Genomic DNA, 26,324 nt, shown 5'->3' on the forward strand with positions numbered 1-26,324 from the left:
ACGCAAACGCAACATCTGATATTCGTTTAATTGGTACAGTTTAAAATCGGAAAGGAAAGAATATTTTACAATACACTTTAATTGGATAACTCAATTCAATTGGATAATTCAATACAATCACAAACAAAAGAATATATTACAATACAATTCAAAACATTACATCACTTCCTAAATTGTATTCTGTCATACAGGAAGTTGCGTAACCTCTTCATTTTCGATATGAGACTAGCATGCAAAAAAAAAATAAAAAAATCGGACAATCATTCGCCTGAAATTCTTATCGTGTGCACGAGGCTTTAGGCTCCTGGCTAGGGTTGCCACCTTTTCTTCAAGTCAAACCCGAACACTTTAGCGGTGCACAGCAACAAAGGAGAGAGAAGGGAGGAGACTTCAGTCACAGACAAGGATGGATGGTGAGCTCACTCACCCCTTGGCCGTCAGCACCTCTCATCCAGATCTATAGAGGCTGCTGGGCTTCAAATTTCCATGCCCAACTTTTCTTTTCTTAAGGCACAGCGCCCAGGATTGGAGTGTGGGCAGACACAGAGGAAAAGGGATGGGGTGGGGGAGAAGTGCAGACCGAGCCCTCTCTCCTCTCCCATCTGTGAGTGTTCGGGACGGACTGTTAGTGCTGGCTTTGGGCAGTGTGAAGGAGGGTAACAGACACTCTCAGCTTAGACAACTACAGCCAGCAACCCTGCTGGGAAGCCATAGTCCATTCTGAATAATGTGTCCAGGTTTCAGGCAGTCTGAAACCCGGACGCATGATTCCAAACCCCGAACTGTCCAGGGGGAATCCTGGACAGGTGGCAACCCTACTGCTGGCTAGTAAATATGTCTCACTGGGTCTGCTTCAGAACGGCAGACATGTTACCTCGCAGCCCACTTGTCTTTTTTCTCAGCACCAACAACTGATTAACCCAGGGAAGGACAAGTTATACCCCAGGTGGGGAGCAGAGTTCCTAACCCCCCCCCCCCCCCCCCCCGCTGCACCGTGCGCCAAACGTCTCACTGCCACCCATTTAGCTAATGAAGTGCAAAATCATGTGTAGCAGATACACTCCATCCACAACTGACAGGGGCTGTTTGTCACAACTGTTATTGGTGTTCCCCGCTCTACTCAGTACACATTACAATATTATAATATATTGATTACCTTCTTCTTCCTCCACTGTTGCCGTTATATACAGGAAAGCCCCTTCCAGCTCTTCCAGCGAAGAGTACTGCAGCTCCGCCACCGAGCGCTCACTGTTAAATTGGAATACAGCCTCCCCATTGGTCATCTGTGTGTTAAAACTATTAGAATTAGACACTATTATGTGGTCTATTATGTGGTCTATTATGTGGTATAATTGTCACTGGATCACTGGATTGAACAAAAACAAAAGTGCTTATTCCTTCTATTAGGATTGCTATATTATAAGAAACGTGAAAATACCACTGTGTAATAAAATAGACAGTATACTATATACTATGTCTAGTATACTAGACACATTATACTTTCCTGAAAGGCTCCATGGCAGCATATGTGTGGGTAGCCCCGCCTCCACGATTACCCAATAGGACCCAACTCCCATAAATCTTTGCTCCCGGCTACTATCAGTGTTCCTTTTTTGTCCTCCCCAGTAGGACCAGATGGTTTCTTTCCTGGAAACAAAACTTCACGGCGATCGATTGGCTGATTGACTGAGAATTTTTCCTCCGATAGGCCCTGACTGTTAAGCAGGGTATGGAGAGTATTTGCAGAGTAGCGCTGAAGAAAGGATTTCCTACCTGAGTGCGCACGGTCTGTGTCCCGTTGCTATGGGTGACCATTATCTGCTTGGAGGTATGGCGTGTGTGTTCCAGTCCGTTCGGCCAGGTGATCGTTGGTGGAGTGGTGAGCCTTTTATCTATCCATGGCAGCATTGTATTTGTGTGTATTTCTCTTGTTTGTCTTGCGGTCTCCTCCATGCCGTTTGCGTTCGCTTCCGCGTTCCAGCAAACCTCTCTCCTACTTCTGGGTTATGCAGGCGTTCTGCGCATGTGCGAACCCGGTATGAGACCGAGGCTTGGTTCCCGCGCATGCGCGCGAGCGCCTCGCGTCTGACGTCGACGATGACGTCACGGGCGCCAAATTTAAAAGGCTTTGGAGGCTGTCAGAACCCTGGGAATGTTTGCAGTGGTCGCAGCGACTTCCCGGGGCTGTCAGTGCGGCGGTTTAAGGTAAGAGCATGTCCCTTAGGCTGGGGAAATGCTTTTTAAAAAAAAAAAAAAAAATGTATTTTTATTTTTCTCTTTGGTTGCAGTGTTTCTTAAACTGTGGGTTTATTTTGAATATGGACGCCTTACTGCCTCCTAGTGGCCAGCCCGCTCATGTTAGGTAGGTCTTTAGTATTTATGTTTTTTATATAATGGAGAGTGTTCGGCATAGGTAGGATTGACTGTGTATCTTTTTCTCTCTCTGTCTGTTTTACCCTTACAGCCCTTCTGGGTCTGATCCACAGCCTAACACCTCTAGACGCAGTGGATCATCAAGATCACACCGCCATAAATCCTCCTCAAGATCTAGCCAGCATAGGTCTGAACAGCGTGATAAGAATTATTCTCACCCCCCTGCTGCTCACTCCAGCAAGCATACGGAAAAATCATGCTGGGGGTGCAGGATGCCTGTTCCTTCGGACGTATCCTTATGCGATCATTGCTTCTCCAAAGCTGCAGATGAAAGGGATGGTGCAGACCAGCGTTTGGAGTCAATAGTAAGACGGGTTGTGAAGGAGTCTCTGCAGGAGAGGGACGCTCTACAGCTGTGTGAATCCCCGTCAGAATTATTGGCTCCTCCACCTGGAGAGAACCCATTGCAGGAGACATGGGAATCCTCTCAGCCAAGCCGCCTATCTGCTCCCATCTCAGATAGTGAATCTGACTGTGAGGATCCTGGTTTAGGTTTTGACTATGGACTGGTGCCTTCATTGGTCAAAGCAGTGAGAGAGGCTCTGAAGTGGGAAGACCCTGTTACTTCCCCACCAAAGCAGAGAAAGTTCTTTAAACAGCTCAATAAGGAGCGACAATTTTTTCCCTTCCTTTCAGAGTTGGGTGACATTATTACCGAGGAATGGAGCAAGATGGATAAAAAGGGTTCCATGCAGTCAAAAATCCTGAAGTTATATCCTTTTAAAGAAGAGGATGTGAAGCACCTGGAGTCAGCACCACTGGTGGATGCAGCGCTCATGCGTTTGGTGAGATATGTAACCCTACCCTTAGAGGATACGGTATCCTTTAAAGATCCTTTGGAAAGGCGGATCGATTCAGACCTTAAAAGGATATATCTGACTTCTGGAATGGCTTGCAAACCAGTGCTTGCAATGGCAGCGGTATCCAAGGCCATAGAATCCTGGGCTGATTCTGTAGAAGAATTCCTGAGGGGTATTTCTATTGAATCAGCAAAAGACTCCCCTATTCAAGAAATCAGGATGGCGTCTGCCTTTTTGGGGGAGGCATCTATTGATGTTATCCGCCTGATATCTCGGGATATGTTAGCAGCAGTCTCAGCTCGCCGTGCGTTATGGCTCCGTCCATGGCTGGCGGATCCAGCATCCAAACAGGCCTGGTGCCGTATTCCCTTTGAGGGGTCATCTTTGTTTGGTAACAAGCTGGATACTGCCATATCCCGGGCTACAGGTGGGAAATCTGGGTTTCTTCCCCAGGACAGACGTCTTCAAAATCAAAGGCGTCCATTTCCTAGAAGACAAGGCCCTGATCGTGCCAGGGAGGCGCGGAGCTATAGACCTGGTCGAGTATTCTCAAGGTCATGGAGATCCAGGCAATTCTTCTTTCAAAATACCTCAAAAGGGGGTTCGTCCGGCAAGCAGGATTCCGCGAAATCCTTTTGAAATTGGGCCCGCTCAAACTTGTCAGGTGGGGGCTCGTCTTCTCCACTTCAGGCATGTTTGGGCGGCCTCAATTCGGGATTTTTGGACTGTAAAAACAATTTCCTCAGGTCACAAGTGGGGTTTTATCAGCGCCCCAAAGCTAAGATTTATTCCCACAAATCTTCCAGAATCAAAAGAGAAGAAACAAGTCCTATTGACCTACGTGAACTCTTTACTGGATCAAGGCGCAGCCGTTCCCGTTCCAGAAGAAGAACGTGGAGAGGGCATGTATTCCCCTTTGTTTCTGGTTCAAAAGAAAAACGGCACATGGAGGCCGGTAATAGATTTGACCCATCTCAATTCCTTCATTCGCAAAGAGAAGTTCAAGATGGAATCTCTGCTTACCATCCAGCAGTCCGTGTATCTGGGGGACTAGATGATATCAGTCGATTTGAAGGACGCTTACTTCCATGTTCCTGTGGCAAAGGAGTTTCAACAATACCTCCGCTTTGCAGTAGGCATTCAACATCTTCAATTTACATGTCTTCCCTTTGGGTTAACAATGTCCCCATGGGTCTTCTCCAAAGTTCTTTTGGCAGTTGTGGCCTTTCTCAGAGTCAAAGGTGTTCGTCTCCACCACTATCTCGACGACCTTCTTCTGCTATCCCAGAACAAAGATCAGCTCTTGGAGCACAAAGACCTAGTCATCTCCACTCTACAGGAGTTCGGGTGGCTTCTGAACTTAGAAAAGAGTCACCTAGATCCAACTCAGTCTCTTGTTTTCCTAGGGGCGCAGTTCAACACAGCGGAAGGTACTATCGCTCTTCCAGAAGAGAAGGTTGGAGTCATACGAGACAGGATTCATGCAGCCCTTGCAGCATCCCATCTCTCGGCTCTCCAATGTCTGAGGGTGATTGGCACAATGTCAGCCACCATTCCCATGGTAAAATGGGCCCAGTGGCACACTCGTCCCTTTCAGAAGGGGTTTCTACAACAGTGGGACTTATCCAGCCAGACACAGCGCATATTCCTCACTCCAGCCATGAGGACGTCTCTTCTTTGGTGGCTGCAGGGGAAGAACCTGCGCAACCACCATTCAATCATTCCCATCTCATGGGTCACGGTAACTTCAGATGCCAGCAACCGAGGATGGGGTGCTCACTGTCTTTCGGAGGTCGCTCAGGGCAGGTGGACATTTCCATCACAAAGAGTCGTCTCCAATGTTCTGGAGCTAAGAGCGGCCTTCCAGGCGCTTCGGTCATTCCACCATCTGACAGCGAATGCCTCGGTCATGCTAAGGTTGGACAACACAACCGCGGTGGCTTACGTAAAGAAGCAAGGGGGAACTCGCAGCTGGTCCCTGTTACAGGAGACGGAGCCAATAATGAATTGGGCTCAGAAGAATTTGTCCAACCTTTCTGCAGTCTACATCCCAGGGGTGCAGAATGTTCAGGCGGACTTCCTATCGCGTGTCGAGTTGGACAACAACGAGTGGTCTCTACACGGGGAAGTATTCGATTGGCTCCTGACCTTAGGATTGTCCCTGGAAGTCGACTTGTTCGCTTCCCCGTGCAATCGGAAGCTTCCGAAATATTACTCAAGGTTCAGGGATCCTCAGGCATATGGGATAGATGCCCTCACAGAACATTGGAAGTTTCAGACAGCTTACGCCTTCCCTCCAGTTCCGGTGATCCTGCAATTCCTTCGGAGACTCAGGTCAGAGAAGGTGGAGATTCTCGCAGTGATTCCTTTCTGGCCCAACAGACCTTGGTTCCCTCTACTGCTGCTCCTCAGTTATCAAGAGCCAGTTCCCCTGCCTCTCAGGTCGGATTTGCTATCTCAAGGCGCAAGGTTACATCCATGCCCATCATGTCTGAACCTCAAGGTATGGTTTTTGAGAGGGAAAGGCTAGAAGCTCTTGGTTGTCCGGAAGAGGTCATTCCAACCCATCTCAATTCCAGAAGCGGGAGTACTAATAGGGTATATGAGCGCATATGGTCCAAGTTTTCAGCCCATATGTCCTCCAGAGAAAATTCTTGCAGTTCTCCAACAATACAAGACATACTAAGCTTTCTCCAAACAGGCCTTGATTTACCTCTAGCTATCAGTTCATTGAGAGTCCAAGTGTCGGCTATTTCAGCCTTTACGGGTATTTCCTGGGCAAACCATGCACTGGTACGACAATTCTTCAAGGGAGCTACCAGGCTCAGACCCCAAAGAAAACCAAGGTTTCCTAAATGGGACCTCCCTTTAGTGCTGGATTTTCTCTCAAACCTTGGAAAGGATTCTACGGAGCCTCTGTCCATAAGGGATCTCACTCTCAAGACCATCTTCTTGGTAGCTATAACCTCAGCCAAGAGAGTTTCTGAGATTAGGAATCTAGGTTCGGAGGAACCTTTTCTGACTTTCTTTCCAGATAGGGCAGTATTGATTCCCATGTTGGGATCGAATCCCAAAGTAACCTCGGTCTTCCATGAGAATCAGGAAATTGTGCTTCCCACTTTCAAGAACTCAGAGAGTCAGGATGTTCATCCTCTGGACGTAGGACACGCGCTTAAACAATATTTGGAAGTCACAGCTCCTTTTAGACAAACAAAATTTCTTTTTGTTCTCCCTCATGGCAAGAATAAAGGATTGCGAGCTTCGGCTAGATCTATCTCTACCTGGATCGTTCAGATCATTCAGAGGGCATACAGAGCAAAGGGCTTGGCTCCTCCTGAGGCATTAACGGCTCATTCAACACGGAGTATTTCAACATCGTGGGCAGCTTCTCGCCATGTGGCGCCTGAAGTTATTTGCAGAGCAGCCTCTTGGTCTTCTATTAATACCTTTGTTTCTCATTACTGTGTAGAGCCAGCGGCTCTGTCTTCTGTTAATTTTGGTTTGCAAGTTTTGTCGGTTGACAATGCAAAATAAACTTTTGTTCTTTGCTCGACATTTTGCCCACCCGGGTGTGTTTGGCGAGTTATTTCCCACACGTATGCTGCCATGGAGCCTTTCAGGAAAACGGAAAATTTATATCAAATACTTACCGTAATTTTCCTTTCCTGATAGGCTCCATGGCAGCAGGAGTTCCCTCCCAAATGTCTGGAGTTGGCTAGTTACGGAACACTGATAGTAGCCGGGAGCAAAGATTTATGGGAGTTGGGTCCTATTGGGTAATCGTGGAGGCGGGGCTACCCACACGTATGCTGCCATGGAGCCTATCAGGAAAGGAAAATTACGGTAAGTATTTGATAATAGGATTTTTATATACAGCTTACCTGTAAAATCCTTTTCTTGAGAGTACATCACGGGACACAGGAGCTTCATTACATAGTGGGTTATATAGGCACCTCTGGTGATTGGACACTGGTTGACCCAATTAAAGAGAATTCCTCCCCTATATAACCCCTCCCATCAGGGAGGCACCTCAGTTTTGTAGCAAAGCAATAAGAAACCACGTAAAACCCAAGAGGGGCGGGAGCCCTGTGTCCCGTGATGTACTCTCAAGAAAAGGATTTTACAGGTAAGCTGTATATAAAAATCCTATTTTCTTGATCATGCATCACGGGACACAGGAGCTACATAGTGGGATGTCCCATAGCAATGCTCAGGTTGAGGGGAGGGAGACACAGATCATGAATCTAGACCGCCAGGGACCTGAGGACCTAAACTGCAGCCTGAAGTACACTGCGCCCAAAGGCGATATCCTCCTGCCCTCTGACATCCACCTGATAGAATCTGGTGAATGTGTGGACTGATGACCAAGTCGCAGCCTTACAGATCTGAGCCAGGGAGGCCTGGTGATGCACTGCCCAAGAAGCACTTACAGCCCTAGTAGAGTGCGCTCTCACCTGAAAAGGAGGAATCTTCCCCTTTAAGTCATAGGCCTGAGAAATAACCTGTCTGATCCACCTCGAAAGAGTGGACTTTGACGCTGCCTGACCCCTTTTAGGGCCTTCTGGCAGAATAAATAAACAGTCAGTCTTTCTTATCTGAGCAGTTGCCTGAAGATAAAGACTGATTGCTCTAACCACATCTAAAGTGTGTAAGGATTCTTCCTCTGTGGACTGAGGGTTTGGAAAAAAGGATGGTAGGATTACATCCTGATTCAGGTGAAAACCTGAAACTACCTTAGGTAGAAAGGACCTGTTGGGACGCATGACCACTCGGTCCTTATGGATAATTAAATAGGGCTCTTTACAGGAAAGAGCTGCCAATTCTGATACCCTTCTAGCCGTGGATATGGCTACTAGGAACACCAGCTTCTTTGTCAGGAGAGTTAAAGAAGCCAGATGCAGAGGTTCAAATGGTTGGGCTTCTAAGGCCGAGAGAACCAAATTCAGATCCCAAGGGCATACCGGAGGTTTGACTGGCGGTCTCATCCGCATAGCCCCCTGGATAAAAGCCCGTACTAGGGAATGTGATGCAAGCGATCTTTGAAAAAAGACCGATAGGGCCGAAATCTGCACCTTGATGGTGCTTATGGCCAAATTCATTTCAAGGCCTGATTGGAGAAAGGCCAAGATTCTGCTAATGACATACCTTCTAGGATGCCATCTCCTGGGTTCACACCAGGAAACATATGCCCTCCAGATCTTGTAATAGATACGCCTGGAGGCCGGTTTTCTGGCATTGACCAGAGTGGAGAGGACTGGCCCCGAAAGACCACGGCCTCTCAAAATGTGGGTCTCAGCAGCCAGACCGTCAAATTCAGACTGCGTAAAGCAGGGTGGTAAATTGGACCCTGTGAGAGCAGATCTGGCCGGAGAGGGAGGGTCCATGACCTGCCCACTGCCAACTTCATGATTTCTGCGAACCATGGTCGCCTGGGCCAAGCCGAGGCCACTAGAAGGACCGGCTTCGTCTCCCTCTTGACCCTTCCCAAGAACCTCGATAACAGCGGGTTCGGGGGGAAGGCATAGATCAGATTGTACTGATCCCAGGGAACTGTCAGAGCATCTGACCCCTGAGCAAGTGCATCTCTTGTCCTTGACACAAAGTTGTCCAGTTTCCTGTTGAATCTGGACGCAAACAAATCCACGTCTGGAGTGCCCCACTTGTGACATATGTCTTGAAACACATCGGGGTGCAGAGCCCATTCTCCTGGGCACAACTGCTGGCGGCTGAGATAATCTGCCTGCCAATTCTCCACTCCTGGAATGAAGACTGCAGAGAGGCACGGAACATGCTCTTCTGCCCAGACAAGTATGCGATTCACCTCCTTTTGGGCCACCAGACTTCTGGTACCGCCCTGGTGATTGATGTAAGCCACTGCGGTGGCATTGTCGGACTGAATCCGAACTGGGAAACCTCGCAGTCTGTGAGACCACTCTCTGAGTGCCATGTAAATTGCCCGAATCTCCAAGACATTTATGGGCAGCAGACTTTCGGTCGCAGACCATTTTCCCTGCGAGCATGTTTCCTGCAACACGGCTCCCCAACCTGTCAGGCTGGCATCCGTGGTGACAATCTTCCATGAGAGGGGAAGAAAGGTTTTGCCTTTCAGCAAATTTTTGGTCTGTAACCACCAGACAAGACTTTTGCGTGCCCGAGGGGATAAACGCATAGGAAGATCCAGGGATTGGGGCTTCCTGTTCCAAATCGCAAGGATGCATCTTTGCAGGGGCCTTGAGTGGAACTGGGCAAATGGAACGGCCTCGAAAGAGGCGACCATCTTTCCCAACAGTCTCATGTACAACCGAATGGAGGAGAATCTTCTGCCCAGAATCAGGCGCACTAGATCTCCAATGGCCAAGGCCTTTGGCTTTGGAAGGAACACCCTGCCCTGAGCGGTGTCGATAATCAGACCCAGGTAATCCAACCTGGTGGTCGGTTGTAAAGACGACTTTTCTAGGTTTATAATCCAACCTAGGCGGCCCAGATGTTCTAGCGTTTTGGTGACGCTGCGACTTAGGCATGTTGCAGTTCTCTCTACGAGAAGCAAGTCGTCTAGGTAAGCCATGACGGCTATGCCCTGAACTCTTAAGATTGCTAAGAGAGGGTCTAGAATCTTCGTGAAGACTCGAGGGGCCGTGGCTAGGCCGAACGGCAGGGCCACAAATTGAAAATGGCGCTGCTCTACCGCGAACCTCAGAAACTTCTGGTGTGCGGGAAATATTGGCACATGGAGATATGCGTCTTTGATATCTATTGATGCCATGAATTCTCCTCCTTGCAGGGAGGAGACCACAGTGCGTATTGACTGCATCCGGAAGGTCTGGATGTGTAGAAACCGGTTTAAGTCTCTCAGATCCAAGATAGGTATGACACTTCCGTTTGGTTTTGGAACGGTGAAGAGATTCGAATAGAAACCTGAACCCTGATCTTTCGGGCTCACCTCTACTATCACACCTTGGGATAGTAATTGATCTAAGGCCAGAAATAGCGGTTTCTGCTTTATCGGATCCCTGGGGATCCTTGACCTTAGAAAACGGGAAGGTGGAATCTCCTGAAACTCTAGCCTGTAGCCCAGAGATACTGAAGAGATCACCCATTTGTCCTGAATCTCTACCCGCCAGGCGCCTGCAAACTGCAGGAGCCTTCCCCCCACTCGGCCGAGCGGGGGCGCCCCTTCACAAGGATGTCTTGGAGGACTGCTTGGCAGGCTTCCGCCCCCAAGTCTTTTTCTGTCCCTGGGCTCGGCCCTGAGGCTTTGCAGCCGAGGAGGGCTGAGAAGGCCGTCGCCACTGTTTAGAGCTCGACGCTTCGGGAGAGAGAGTATGCCTGAATGAAGGACGTTTACTCTTCTTGACTGGAAGGAGTGTAGATTTACCTCCCGAAATATTTTGGACGAATTTATCTAATTCCTCTCCAAACAACCGTTCCCCTTTAAACGGGAACCCAGTCAAATGCTTTTTGCATGACATTTCAGCAGCCCAATTTTTTAGCCATAGAGCCCTACGCATGTGTACCAACATGAGGGACAAACGTGATGCTTGTTGGACAGAATCCAAAATCGCATCAATTATGAAACATAAGATGTGAGGCATCTCTGCATATTTCTCTACTTCCTCATTAGGAAGGAGTTCAAACATCTGTTTAACCTGTTCCTTAAGGAACTGACACAACCCCACGGCTGCGACTGTAGGTTGCACCACAGCGCCGGCCATGGAAAAGGAGGCTTTTAACAAGGTTTCCAGCCTTTTGTCAGCTGGGTCCTTAAATACCTGCGCATTATCCAAAGGACAAGTTAGGTTTTTATTCACACAAGAGATAGCCGCATCCACAGATGGGGCCCCCCATTTCTTGGTGAAGCTTTCCTCCACGGGATAATACATAGAAAACCTCTTGGGAGGAGTAAACAGTTTATCGGGATGTCCCCAGTCCTTATACATCAAGTCAGCCATTAAAGGATGAATTGGGAAGGAACAAGCAGTCCGTGGAGCTTTCCTGACTCCCAGGGAAGAGACAGAGGATGTAGCGACTACAGCAGCTGGCATTCTGAACGTGGTACGCACCAATTCAGTGTAATACTGCACCTGCTTTCTGAGTGCCTGGGAGGAGGGGACTGACTCCTCATCCTCTGACTGATCCGACTGCTCATGATCCCTTTCCAAAGATAGGGATCTCTCCTCATTTTCAGAGCAGCTGTCTGAGAGAGGGATTTCAGCAGAGGGAGGGGATCTACCCCTTTTCTTGCTATCTTTTAGGGAAGCAGAAATAAAATTCATTATCCTCCCTTCAAAACTCTCCAATGAAGCCCTAAGGGAGTCCTCAGTGACATAGACCGGGGCTGCGACATTAGGAGAGGCTGCAAAGCCTGAAAGGGGCACTGACTCGTCTTGAGATGCAGGCTCCACTCTTGCAGAGGGGGATGGTAATCTGCATGCACCTTTAGAACCCCTGGACCCAGGCGGTGACCTGCCAGTGCTTTTGTTACCTGCCCCTGAAACCCTCTTACGAGGAGACATAGTACTGAGCTACAAAGCAGAGTTACTAGTGTAAAATGCAATCACTTTGTTGTGCTTAAAGTCTCACAATAAATCAATATAAGCTTAACTGCACAATATGATGCCGAGTAGGTGTCTTAAGGTTCGCCTGGATCCAATCCCACGGATGCTTACAGCCCACAGCTCCTGTGTCTCACCTTACAGTCCCCTGACGCTCTGGGCTTTTAAAAACGGCCGTTTTGGCGCCTGCATTGCAGTCTGGAGCACTTGATTGTGCACAGCTGGCAACCACACCCCCCCCTTTCCCTATTAGGCCGGGAGCGCGCCCGGCGCGCGTGCACGCGCCCGCGCGCGTGCACGAGGACCGCGGGATCCGGGGGGGGAAGGGGAACCCAAAAGGAGTGACCTGGGACCCCCCGATCTGCGTGGGACCCCTTTTTACTTATATTGTGGCAGGGACTGCAAGGAAACGTGAATAGCTGGGAGAACCAGGCATTTCACTGAGCGTGTTTGTTTGAAAGGCATGTAAGTATGCATCAGGCTTGCTCTTACTCCCTCAAGTGGTGGAAACCAGGTAAGACATACAACTACTCAAAATGAAGAAATCCATTCATATATTAAATATATAGGATGACTTCCCATACCTGTTCCCCGCCGCAGGAATTGCTGATTTCAGACCAATTCCAGCCTTCACCCATCACGGCGGGTATTGTTAGCCAACCTTCAGGCGTATCTGGGAATCTTACGAAAAGATTCTCCTACCTGGGCCTTGTAAAAAACTCTGCCAGAAACTTACGGGCGCCCTGAGTAAACAGTACCCCAAGTCTGGTTGTCCCAGAGTCCAGTCTTCCAATGGAGAGGACTTACAGGCAAAACCTCGTGTCTTCGGCAGACGAGGCCCGGGTACCATACCATCTTGGGAGTCAATTATCGGCCCGAGGTATGGATCCGGTTTGTTGTAGCCCTTCGGCCCTCGCCGGGACCCGCATAGAGCTAAGTTTTACGTGACCATCGACCAGACACTGGCGAAAAAACTGAGGTGCCTCCCTGATGGGAGGGGTTATATAGGGGAGGAATTCTCTTTAATTGGGTCAACCAGTGTCCAATCACCAGAGGTGCCTATATAACCCACTATGTAATGAAGCTCCTGTGTCCCGTGATGTATGATCAAGAAATAAATTTTCCGTTATATCAATCCTAAAGTATGCTATCACATATTATACTATTTTATATATTTCTAGTCCTTTAAAGCAGAACTTCACTCTCTCAATCAAAATTTACTATTTGTAATCCTTTTGCTGCTAGCATTGAAAAATGTATAGGAATGTATAATATATTTGCCCATTTTAAACTTTTATTTTTTTTTACATTTCTTGAGTTACTTCCTGGTATCCATGCCTAGGCAAATTATGTCATACACCCCAGGAGTCATCAGGAGGGGAGGAGGGGTTTTCTCAGCTGAGCACACCCTCCTGCCTGCCTGCCTGCCTGCATGCCTGAGCTAAGGACAGATGGATTTCAGGAAGTAAATGCTACATGAGTCATCTGCTCCTTACTCAAGATGTCCATGGCCAGAAATGCTAGCAAGTGTCTTTCAAAGTGATTTCTCATCAAAAAGAAACACGGAGACATGCAGGACCGTCTTAAATATAGATTGGACCCTGGGCAAAAATTTTCTTGGGCCCCCCCCCCCCCCATGCAATTTCCCTCTCCACCTACTCTGAGACATACAATAAATAGCAGCTTGACTTAAAATCTGTTTTCTGTATCAGATCAGGCAGCAATTGCGATTGGTTGCCAGCAGTTACAGCATATCATTACTGCTTACTGATTAGTTGCTAGAGGTTACAGCACATCACCTCCACACAGCAGGGGAGCATGATATACATAGGAATGCCGCCTTTATTTACATATCAATGCTGCCAGACGCAGCTATTTACTCAGTATTGTCACCGCTATTTACATACGAATTCCAGTTATTTACATGTAAACACAGGGTCTGCAGGTGAGTCATCTGCACACAACAATAGGGCAGAGCTGGGCAGCATTAGTAGCAGCACTTCACACTGAGATATCGGGACACAGCACAGGAATAAAACTTCAAGGGACAAGGGAATTTAAACCTGGATATTTGGCAAGTATGAGGCAGCTGTTTTGGGCCCCACAAGAATGACAGGGCCCAGGGAAGCTGCCCCTTTTGCCCTGCCTTAAAGACGGCCCTGGAGACATGAAGGGATTGGTGAGTTTAAATAGCATTTTTGGCTTGTGGTGCTCAGATGCAGTGTAATTCCGCTTTAACTACTGCATTGCTGGACTATACGGTCAGCAATTATTTTGTCTTTTACCTGCAACACGTCTAATGATTTTGCCATCAACTTCTTCTCTCCATCTTTAAGTAACCCATAACGAATGAAGGCTTTTCCTTTCTCCACTATTCTGCCATAATAATATCTATAAAATGAGAGGAAATAACCCCATGTGAATGTCACACGCAAAAAAAAAAATCAAGACAAGGCAATATCACACTGATCCCTCCTAGTTCAGTCCCTAAAGAGGAAGTAAACCCCTTCAAACCACTTTGACCTACAGGTAAGCCTAGATTAAGGCTTACCTGTAGGTCCAAGCAATATCTCCTAAACCTATATGGTTTAGGAGATATTTGCCCGAAAATGGGCACCGCTGTCTACGGCGCATGCGCCGTAGACAGCGGCGCGCAGGCGCACTAAATGCGGCAAGTCCAAGAATGGATTTGCCTAATTTGTCAACTCCCGTGCGCATGCGCGGGAGTGACGTCATCGCGGCTTCGCCGAATGGCAGCGGCGGAGCTGCGAGACGCGACTCCCGTGCGCATGCGCGGGAGTGACGTCATCGCGGCTTCGCCGCTGTCATTGGTCGGAGCTGCGAGACGCCACCAGCAAGATGGATGCGGCGGACTACAGGGATCAGCGGCTACTTCGCTGGCTCCTGTGTCAGGTAAGTGACACATAATGAGCTACTATGCGATGCATAGTAGTCCATTATGCTTTACCTTTGCAGGGAAAAAAAGTAAACATCTGGCCAGGCATGAAAGTATTTATATACTCCTAACAAGCAGTAATCTAGCTATGATGAAGCAAGTCCTCACTCACCTCTGAAGTAGTGGGCATCATGGAGCAATTCATCCTGAAATTTCACAGCAGAAATACAAGTATTCCCAACAGCTCAGCTCCTATTCCCTTAGGCTCCGTTGACATCTAAGCATTTTTGTTTGATTTTCTGATCTAAGTCTCAGCTCTAAAAACGCCCAACAAGACAAATCCCATTCATTTTATTGGCCCCTGTTCACATCTGAGAATTCTGTCGCCTTAAAGTGGAAGTAAACCCTTCTATAGTTTTCAGTCAAGGAAGCCGCCATCTTGGCCTCTAATAATACTTCAACTGCCATAATGCTGCACATGTGATCAGTTATGACACCAGTCATTGGATGGTTTGAAAGTTTGGTTGAGAGCACAACCAATGTGAAAGTTAGCATTTCCAGCATGCCAGGAATGTAAGTGTTTTTTGAAACTGGGTTTACTCCCGCTTTAAGCAAAATGACCGTTGCTCAAAAAAAATACATGAGCTTTTTTTTTGGGGGCAGATTACAGGCGTTTTACTGCTTTTCATTAACCACTTCCCGACCAGCGCACGACGATATACGTCGACAGAATGGCACGGGCAGGCATATTGGCGTAAAGGTACGTCCAATATTCGATGCCGCCCTGCCATTGGGAGCGTGCCGCCGGCGGCGCGCTCCCGCGCTGGTCGGGACCCCCGTGAGTCCGGTCGCGGGACCCGCGGACTCGATCGCCGCGGGCATCCCCGCGATCGTCTCACGGAGCGGCCGAATGGAGGAAATGCTGTGTAAACAACATTTTTCCATTCTGCCTAGCAACTAGTGACGCTGATCTCTGCTCCATGTGATTGGAGCAGAGATCAGTGTACACTAAATGAAAGCCCAACCCCCCCACAGTTAGTAACACACCCCTAGGAACACTTAACCCCTACACTGCCACCCACTGGTTAACCCTTTCACTGCCAGTGTCATTTACACAGGAATCACTGCATTTATATAGCAGTGATTACTGTATAAATGACAATGGTCCCAAAAATGTGTCAAAAATGTCCGATGGGTCCCCAAAAATGTCGCAGTCACAATAAAAATCGCAGATCGCCGCCATTACTAGTAAAAAAAAAAAATAATAAAAAATTATTAATAAAAATGCTATAAAACTATCCCTATTTTGTAAACGCTATAACTTTTGCGCAAACCAATCAATAATAATTATTGCGATTTTTTTTTTTACCAAAAATATGTAGAAGAATAAGTATCGGCCTAAACTGAGGGAAAAAATGTTTTTTTATATATTTTTGGGGGATATTTATTATAACAAAAAGTAAAAAATAATGCGTTTTTTTCAAAATTGTCGCTCTATTTTTGTTTATAGCTCAAAAAATAAAAACCGCAGGGGTGATCAAATACCACCAAATGAAAGCTCTATTTGTGGGGAAAAAAGGACGTCAATTTTGTTTGGGAGCCACGTCGCACGACCGCGCAATTGTCAGTTAAAGCGACGCAGTGCCGAATCGCAAAAAGTGGTCTGGTCTTTGACCAGCAAATTGGTCCGGTCTGAAAGTGGTTAAAAAACTAAAAGTAAAGTAAAAATAGCAATGCCTAGATGCGAACGGAGCCTTAGGTGACGCAGTAGCCTTCCATTCTTCTAATCTGATTTAAATACAGAGCAGGACAGGTGCTCTGGGAGAGGGAGCAGGGTGAGGGGAGATGCTGAGAGAATGACTTGTACAACTTCAGCACTTCTGCGGTGAGGATGAGGTTATACAGTGTCTGCAGCTACAGAGGTCAGAGAGGGCTTATTAAAAGCATGTTTAGGTAAGAATATGTATATGCAATATACTGAGAAGCCTCATTTCACACTTTTATACATTCTACTTAACTATAAATCTATTGTATGACTCTTTTTATTGCATTATATTCAATAAAATATTTGAAAAGAATATGTATATGCAAAAATTATATAAGTGCTCAGCCCATAAATACTCTGTGATAAGATCCAATGTCATACAATATATATGTATAAAGATATTAAAAATAATATATTCAATAAATCCACATTAAGTCCATAAGAAAAAGGGATAAATGAATAAAATAAATGAAAAAAAAAGTCCAATTAAATGTGCTCTTGTAGGTGAAAAGTGATACATCTGAATCTCCAAATTAAATCATAACGAATTTTGTTGAAACTCGTTAAATTTCGTTTCGTATATTCATTTTCTAATGAATTAAAAATTTTCGGATTTGAATCAAATTCGGATCGGTCTAAAAATGATCAACCGATTTGAATTCTGTTTGAAGAATAGCTGGTTGTCAAGGAGCGGGCCAGGAAGCCGGGCCGCTGTGTCCTTAACAACCGATGACTCATCAGCTGTCAGTGGGCTTACCCACTGACAGATGAATGTAAACAAAAGAATGTAAACAAAAGAATGAATAAAAAAAACAGAGAACAAACAGCGTGCCCCCCCACCCCCCCCCCCCAATCCGTACCAGGCTCTTTGGGGATGGTATGGTTTTTAAGGGGAATCCCACAACAAAATGTAAAAAGAAAAATGGGGTAGGTCGCAAGAGAAACGGGGTGGGGCGCAAGAGAAACGGGGTGGGGCGCAAGAGAAACGGGGTGGGGGGTGGGGTCCCCCCCAAGATTCATACCAGACCCTTATCTGAGCATGCAGCCCAGCAGGTCAGGCAGGGGCCCCCTCACCCCAAAGCACCTTGTCCCCATGTTGATGGGGACAAGGGCCTCTTCCCCTCATCCCTGTGTGGTGGCTGTGGGGGTCTGCAGGTAGGGAGCTTATCGTAATCTGGAAGCTCCCTTTAACAAGGGGTCCCCCAGATCCCGTCCCCCCTATGTGAATGAGTATGGGGTACAGATTACCCATACCCATTCACCAAAAAAGTGTAAATGTGAGTAAAGACACAACACAAGTTTCTGATAATTCCTTTGATAAAATATAAAAAGCAATGTCCCCCCGATGAAGATCCCCTTGTGACATCAACGAACCAGCATGCCTTAGTCTATGATGTCACAATAAGGTGGTCCCCACGGTGACATCGCTGGGTGGTCCCGCCCCTTAGCTATTTAAGGATTCTTAGACAGAGGAGCAGGCAGTCGGCGGAAGCCTTCGGTGAGACCGGACGTTTTTTGTTTTTCTTCTTTTTTCGGGCCCAGCGGTTGTGGCAGGCGGGGTGATTGATGATGCATCGATCATTTTTTGACCAATCTGAATTTGAATCGTTCAGAAAATTTGGAATTCGTTAGAAAATTAATAAAGTGAATGAAATTTAACGAGATGAAACTAAACGAATTCCGAAACGAATCATTGAGACAAAATTAGTAAATGTATCCGAAATGAAACACATTTTTCCGTTCTGCACATGTCTAGTGAGCACAACAGAGTCAGGCAGAGCAAGGACCTCACAGTGTTAGTAAATAACCATGTATTACTGAGCCTCGTGCTGCAGACTGCAGTGCAGCTGCTGACATATATATCAGAGATAGGAAAGATGTGTATGGCAGAATATACTGGAAATAAGGCTACATTCACACTTGAGCATAACATATTCAGGAAAATTTCAAGTATCTTTTGTGATTTTTTCTGTCCCACAGGAGTTACTTTGGGGCTGCAGTATGTGTTTTTGACCCCTAAACTTTGATTATAGGATCACCCGAAAAATATGCATAACACGCATTCATCCATGTTTTTTTGCGTGCTTCCCTTGAGGTCTATGACACTGTAATGGAAATTTGTAAGTTTTGTATATAATTGTATTCTATTTTATATGTATTGCACAATGCCCTCACTGTGCACATGACACTAATAATGTTTTCAGTACATGTTTTGCATTCTTTTGAGTCCTGATTAGAATTAGCCTGCCTATGTTACGCCCTTTGTTACCATAAATGTACAATTGTAATATTAATGTGATACCTACGTAACCATTTGTATAAAAACCTTCAAACGCATCATAATAAAGGAGAACGCTTGTTTTGAAAGATGCCGAGCGTATCTTTTGTGTCTGTTCCCTACTGCAGTAGTTATTAATTTGGAACCGCTAATCAATATGAGGATAGGAGTTGCCTATCTATAAAATATCTATGTCAACACCAAAACACCCGAAAAGAAGCTCCTGCACTTTTTCAAGCAACAGGCTCCTGAATGCTCAGGTGTGAACAGGGATCATTTAAAACATTGTGATTTTTCGATTCGAGCTACAAAACGCTAAGGCCCCTTTCACACTGACGTCCCGTTCAGGCCCGCCTGTCAGTTTTTCAGGCGGACCTGAACGGGTGCTCCATAGAGCTCTATGGAGCGTCGGATGTCAGCGGTGACATGTCCGCTGACATCCGACCCGCTCCGATCCGAAAAAGTGTAACGGAGGAAAAAGCTATTTTTCCATCCGTCTGCGGATCGGATCGGGTGACGACGGGCACTGCGGTCCGTCGTCATCCGATCTCCCATAGGGGAGAGCGGCGCTGTGACAGGTCCGTCCCTGCGCAGTATGCAGAGACGGAGCTGTCATCTCCCTGCTCAGCGGGGATCGGCGGAGTGATCCCCGCTGAGCAAACGGACATCCACGGGGCGGATCAGAACTGATCCGCCCCGTGTGAAAGGACCCTTAGGAGTGAATTGGGCCTAAATGCAGAGAGGAGTCATTCCAGCTGTGAACACAAATACATGAGTTCATTTTCTCTTTCACATTTTTTTTTTTTTTTGTAGCAACAGATCTGCTTTTATTCTTCAACTTGAACTAAGATAATAATAACACATGAAATCTGACTGCTATGGGCAGCAGTGTAGCTGTTCTTTGTCTCAATATAATGAAAAAAAAAAAAAACAATGTTACATTGTAACAACCTACTTTGCTTTTACAGTGACAGAGAAATCCTTGAAATTGTCATAGCTTATAAAATTGCGTTCTGGTTCAATGGTGACAAAGAACCTTGGCAGAACTGCAAGACATAAAAAGATGTGTTAGGGCACAGCATTCATAGGAAAATCATTTGGAGAAGGAATATATTTTTTTAATTGGATGTGATTAAAGCTGATGTTCCCCTTAGGCCCCTTTTCACATGTGCAGATTAGTTCAGGCAAGTTTAAAAAAATAACAAAAAATAAAAAAAAATGGATGTTTACATCAGTTTTCATCCATTTATCATGTATTTTAACATCAGCTTTTTACATTCGCCAGCCACTTGAGTCCCAGAGCCAGTCTTTCATGCAAAAATGGACCGTTTGGTCATTTGCATACTTTTTTTATCTGATCCAGGTTTTTTATTTATTTTTTTACAGGAAAAAAATAGGGCTTTGATCCATTTAAAAAAACAGATGTTGACGGAAGTGGATGTAAACAGATGTACATGGATGATCATCTGTTTATCCATAAAGATGCATTGATGTCCATTTTTCCTACCTCAACGGATGGATAAAAAACTGACAAACGGTCTATATGTGTGAAAGGGGCCTCATTCATGCTGCTTATTATATTTATTACTTTCCTTTTCTCCTTTGTATGTCCTGCCTACCCCACTATTACATCTGTACATAATGCCCATTGGAATCACCTTTGCTTGGTTGTAGCGTATAGTCATGCACAGTGCAGCCCACATTAGCTTCAGAGTGTTGTATATGCAAGGAAAACTAGACCGATTAGCCCCCACCCTTTTAACCCCAGAATGAAAGATATGATGTTTCAGTGCACAGGAAATTGTGTGATGCCTTTGAGATACACTGGTGCAGTTCTAATTTAACAGGATCTTCATAAATAAAATACCGTATTCCTTTACTTCGAACTTCACCACACTGGAGGTTACATAATCGGATTCATAGGCAGCTTCTATATGCCAGGAGCCATATCTATGCAGGAAAACAAACATTTTCAGTGCAGGAAAAACATTTTTTTTCAACATGTATACTTGTGTTCTGTACATTTCCATCATTAAAGGGTATGTAAAGCTAAAATTTAAACCCGTTATTCAGTCTGTGGCCCATTGGGGAGATTTCCCCCTCACTTCCTGTCATGTGATGCAACAGGAAATGGAGGAAATCTCTACAAAATTAATTCCCATCTTAGAGAGTTGTCCTGGGAATATTTCTCCCCTTAAGCCCTTGTACACACGGTCGGAGATTCCGACGGAATGTGTCCTATCGGACCGTTTTGTCGGATAATCCGACTGTGTGTGGTCTCCATCGGACTGTTTCCGTCGGAGTATCCGACGGACCAAGTTTTTCCAACTTGTCCGTAAAATTTTCCGACAAAATGCTCCGATCGGACATACTCCGATCATGTGTAGCCTACTCCGATGGACAAAGTGCCACGCATGCTCAGATCAAATTCCTAGACCAAAGCTATTGGCTACTAGCCTGAACGTTGTCCCGTCGTAACGAAATAATGTCATCACGTTATGTACAATCGGATTTTCCGACAACTTTGTCCGACCGTGTGTATGCAACACAAGTTTCAGAAAAAATCCGCCGGACAAAAACGGATTTGGTTGTCAGAATGTCCGACCGTGTGTACAAGGGCTTAGAGTATTTTACCTCACCCCTTGTTCTGATGACAACTAAAAATGTTTGGATATTCCCTCACTTACTGTCATGTGACCATTTTCACCAGGGCAGTCAATCTCCCAAGTGGCATCTCAGACATCAATAAAAACTCAGCAAAGAGTCTAACCCATACCCCCTCCATCCAACACTAATTAAGCCTTATGCCGCGTACACACGGGCGGACTGTATGGCCTACTTAGTCCGCCGAAACACATTTCAGCGGACAGTCCGCTCGTGTGTGGGCTTCAGCTGACTTTTTCAGCGTGCAGTCCGGCGTACTAAGTATTTCGGATTTTTCGAAATTCTGTCCGTCGTACTCGCATTTCGGCGGACAATCCGCCCGTGTGTATGCCAGTCCGCCGTACTTTTGAAATGAGCAGACTTTTCCTGCCAGGAGAAAAGTCTGCTCATTTCGAGCGGGTCTCCAGGTAGGCGGGGCCCACGAAGGAGACCTCGCTGGCCCCGCCGCCTGGTATGGACTTAAAGGGGAACCCCAACGCCGAAAAAAATCGGCGTGGGGGTCCCCCCCAAGTCCACAACAGACCCTTGTCCGAGCACGCTACCCGGCCGGCCAGGAAAGGGGGGCGAGCGAGCGCCCCCCCTCCTGAGCCGTACCAGGCCGCGTGCCCTCAACATGGGGGGGTGCCTTGGGGAAGGGGGGGCCGCGCGGCCCCCCCACCCCAAAGCACCTTGTCCCCATGTTGATGAGGACAAGGGCCTCTTCCCGACAACCCTGGCCGTTGGTTGTCGGGGTCTGCGGGCGGGGGGCTTATCGGAATCCGATACTGGCCCCCCACCCTATGTGAATGAGTATGGGGTACAATCAGGGCAGGACTTAGGGTACTGGGGGCCCCTGGGCTTGAGCCACTTTCGGGCCCTACCTTCTATATTAATTTGTCGCCATCTGGTGCCGTAACAATCTAATCGATCCAATCGTTATTTGAAGTGCCAAGCTACTTTTAAAAGGTGACTGGTACCATAGACAGCGTTAAATGCTAAAAAAAAAGTAACAATCGATTACTGATTGAAGCTTGAAAAGCTTTTTTCCAATAAATAAATAATGATGAAAAAAGTTCAAAGTGATCAAGTGTTTATTGCAATGCACAAATGTCTTGGTCAGAATGAGAACATAAAACACTTATTTACCTGGAAAACATATTGAAAAACTTGAATCAACTACCTTGTAAGGTTGCAATCATAACAAATCAATTGCAAGAATATAACAAAATAACTCATTGAACAAAGTGCAAGATAAATTGTGTGTGTGTGTGTAGTACATAAGTGAGTGTTGTAGTGAAAAATCTTAACTTAACTTTTAGTCAATAAAATAAAAGTAGTACACTATCATATCTTAAGAAAGCATTACATCAACAACAGTATCCAGAGACTGATCATTTAAAACAACAACAGGCAAGGTAGAGAAAGAAAGAGAAAGGTGATCATGTTATGACTTCATGCATGTCATCTCATTTTAAAGATATTAACATAGTACTATTTAGAAGCGGCATTTTCTGGATTTCTTTGCAGCAAAGTCTTTGATCAAATCAGTAAAATCCAGTTTACGTAGAAGGTCGCTCTCAATTGACATCAGAGTGAGATGATTTAATTTCTGCTGTACAATTGTGGATCTTAGTCTATTTTTTAATAGTTTCAGTTTGGAGAAACTGCGCTCCCCACTTGCATTTGTCACTGGTAATGTCAGGTAAAGTCTGAGAGCGACATCCACATTTGGGAAGATGGTCTGTAGTTTTCTTTTTTTAATGCACAAAAGAAGTTCCCTAGCAGATGATGGCTCATCATGGCAGATGAATTCTTTGAACTGGATGATTTCTTCACAAAATTCATTTTCCAGGTCAGTGTGGTATCTCTTCTGTAGATCTGCTGCTTTTTTACGAAGATGTTCTGCAGAGAGGGTAGATATGTTGTTCAGGAAACCAAAGGTGCTGTTGAGGTCATTATAGGACTGAAAACGGCGATCAAGTTCAGCCAGCAGCCTATCTATCACAACTAGAAACACACCAGATGAGAACCGTTCTCTTCCTGATAAGTGAACCTCAGGTGTTGCAGACTCATCCATGTGAGTCTTGCGTTTTCTTTCTCTTTGTGTGTCTTGTTTGTATGTTGCGGAAACGGTGGGAGACATCGCTTTTGCTTGGTCTTCAAACACATCAAATTCATCTCTCAAACCAACAATATATTCCCGCAGTGACCTCACCAAATCAACAGCATTGCACAGGTCCAGATCCACAGCTTGAAGTGCAACACTTGTCCCATGAAAGCGTTGTAGAACATAATTCCACACAGTGCAAAGAAAAGCAGTCTCAAGCCTGTTCATTTTTTTATGTAGAGACCAAGCATCATTTTGTGTTGTCGGGTTCTGTTTGCTGTCTTCTGCAATGTTCATCAGTGACTCTTGAATATTGGCATAGTTCCGGCACAGTGCCTTGGTGGCCTGTGCATGCGCAGCCCACCTGGTGTCAGAGAGAGATTTTAGTGTCTCAATGCGGTGGTTTTCATTAGGCTGCAAACCTGCAGTTACCACCTTCCATCTAGCTGTGGATTTCGAGAAGAAGTTGAACAAGGTCTGAATGAAGTTAAAAAAATCGGCGGTCTCTGTACAGCAGTTTACACTATTAACTCCAGCCAGATTAAGTGTGTGCGCGGCGCAGGGCACCCACTCTACTAGTGGATTAATGTCTTTGATGTGAGCTTGCAGCCCATTGTACACTCCTGACATGTTTGCGGCATTATCATAGCACTGTCCACGGCAGTTACTGATATCTATGTCCATCTCATGTAAAACTGTGAACACTGCATCACAGAGTGCCTTCCCTGTGTGGCTAGATATAGGGAGAAATTTTAAGAATCGCTCTTCTACGAGGCCCTCTGATGAAACATACCTTATGATAAATGTAAGCTGATCAATGTGCGTCATGTCGGGAGTTGAATCAATGCAAATGGAAAAGTACTTTGTCACTTTCACTTCAGCAATGATTTCAGAAAGTACTCTGTTGCTCATTAGCTCGATAAATTCATCGCATGTTTTCGATGAAAGATATGAGGGGGTTCCTACCCCAGCATTGCCATATATCTGTATGTGCGATTTCAAGAATGGGTCGAATTCACTGATCAGTTCCAGGATTCCCATGTAATTCCCATTGTCAGCTCGGCCAAATATTTCACTGGAGCCTCGGAAAGCCAATCCCCGCTCTGACAGAAATTTTACAACTGCAACCACTCTTTGCAAAACTTCACTCCAATAATTGCATTGCGACTCAAACTGCTTTTTAAGCTGAGAATCTATAACTCCGTCAGCTGCTGCTCTGTTGATGTAATTAAACATAGCCTTTCTATGACTTTCACTATTCTCATGCTCAGCAATGCGTCTGGTAGCATGTTTCCAGTCATTATAGCCAGACTCAAAAAGGGATTGACCGTTACAATCGCCAAAAAGGCGGCAAGCAAAACAAAACACACAACCAGTGGATGGTGAGTAAAGCAACCATTCTCTGGGCAAGTACTCACCATTCAAATGCTTGCGTTTGAAATGAGTCTTAGAAAACAGCCTCTTCTGATGTTTGTAGTGGCGTTCAGAAGCCTTAACATTGGCATCCTTATTCTGAGCAGACTCCGGACCTTTTCGCGCCCAATAAGCACGTACGCTTTCATCAATTTTACCCCAGAGAGCAGGATCAGTGGATAAAGAATCTTTAGTTGGACATTGTTCAGTCGCAGTTTCTGACTGAAGAGATGATGATGATTCGTTGATGGGCTGCCCTGCTCGTAAATTCAAATCGTCTCCAAGCGTTTCTTCCATCGGGTTTGTGTTGTTGTCCTCTGGATTCTCTGCTTGCACATCAGGCTGTGGTGTCATGGGTGTAAAAAATCCAGTAATTCTTTTCATTTTACTGAGATCTTCCTTTTTGCGTTGCTGTCTTTCATTTTTTAGTTTTCGTTTAAGCGCACCACTCTGATACCGTTTGTCCGCCATCACTGTCTAATGCAGACAGGTTTTCTCAGCGCCAGTAAACGAGGCACTATGTAACTGCCAATAACCAATCAGCAAACAGCAAACAGCAAGATAAGAGAAAAGGAGCAAGGAACAATTCTGAAAAAAAAACTAATTTTTCTCAGTTTCTGTGATAAAATTTAGCAAATTACTCATTTTTCTTAAAAATTTTGGCCACAATTTATACTGCTACATATCTTTGGTAAAAATAACCAAAATTAGTGGATATTATTTGGTCTTTGTGAAAGTTAGAGAGTCCACAAGCTGTGGTGCAAATCATACAAAATTGCTCATGTCTGATGTACTGGTGGTCTATCTCATTTCTTGTGACCCGAACAAGTCAGGAAAGTACAAATACCCCCCAAATGACCCCTTTTTGGGTATTTAGTAAAAGGCATGGTGAGGTTTTTGATGTTGTAATTTTTTCCCACAATTCTCAGAAAATTGACATTGTAATAGGTTATTTCTCTCACTTGGCATGTGTACATATAACACCCCAAAACACAAGCTACTCCTCCTGAGTATTACAATACCACATGTGTGGGACTTTTCCACAGCCTGGCCACTTAGAGAGGCCCAACATGCAGGGTGCGCCATCATGTGTTCTAGAAGAATAAATTACACATCTAACTTCTTGACTACCTATTACAATTTTGAAGGCCCTGGAGCACCAGGACAATGACACATGACACTGACGTGGCACTGATGACAGATGACACTAATACGTGGCACTGATGACACATGACACTGATAACAGATGGCACTAATATGCAGCACTGATGACATGGGACACTGATGACAGATGACACTAATATGTGGCACTGCTGACAGATGGCACTAATACGTGGCAATGATGACAGATGGCACTAATACGTGACATTGATGACATGTGACACTGGGGACAGGTGGCACTAGGGACAGGTGGCACTGGGGACAGATGCTACTGGG

The 26,324-nt window shown here is 45.8% G+C and overlaps 1 protein-coding gene across 2 annotated transcripts in view; it reads right to left on the reverse strand.

The window, feature by feature from the left end:
- The window catches only part of C5 (complement C5), a 171,513-nt gene that overhangs the window by 100,351 nt on the left and 44,838 nt on the right, over positions 1-26,324 (reverse strand). For both annotated transcript variants that reach the window (XM_077479159.1, XM_077479158.1), the window contains exons 6-9: positions 20,592-20,674; positions 19,680-19,770; positions 14,071-14,176; positions 1,157-1,283 (exon numbers count right to left, since the gene is read on the reverse strand). In XM_077479159.1, coding sequence (XP_077335285.1) covers positions 1,157-1,283; positions 14,071-14,176; positions 19,680-19,770; positions 20,592-20,674 — 407 coding nt within the window. The remainder of the gene's footprint in view (positions 1-1,156; positions 1,284-14,070; positions 14,177-19,679; positions 19,771-20,591; positions 20,675-26,324) is intronic.

This window comes from Lithobates pipiens, unplaced genomic scaffold (assembly GCF_037356315.1).
Source record: "Lithobates pipiens isolate NorthernLeopardFrog02 unplaced genomic scaffold, aLitPip1_a1.2 Scaffold_14, whole genome shotgun sequence".
Classification (NCBI taxonomy): Eukaryota; Metazoa; Chordata; class Amphibia; order Anura; family Ranidae; genus Lithobates; species Lithobates pipiens.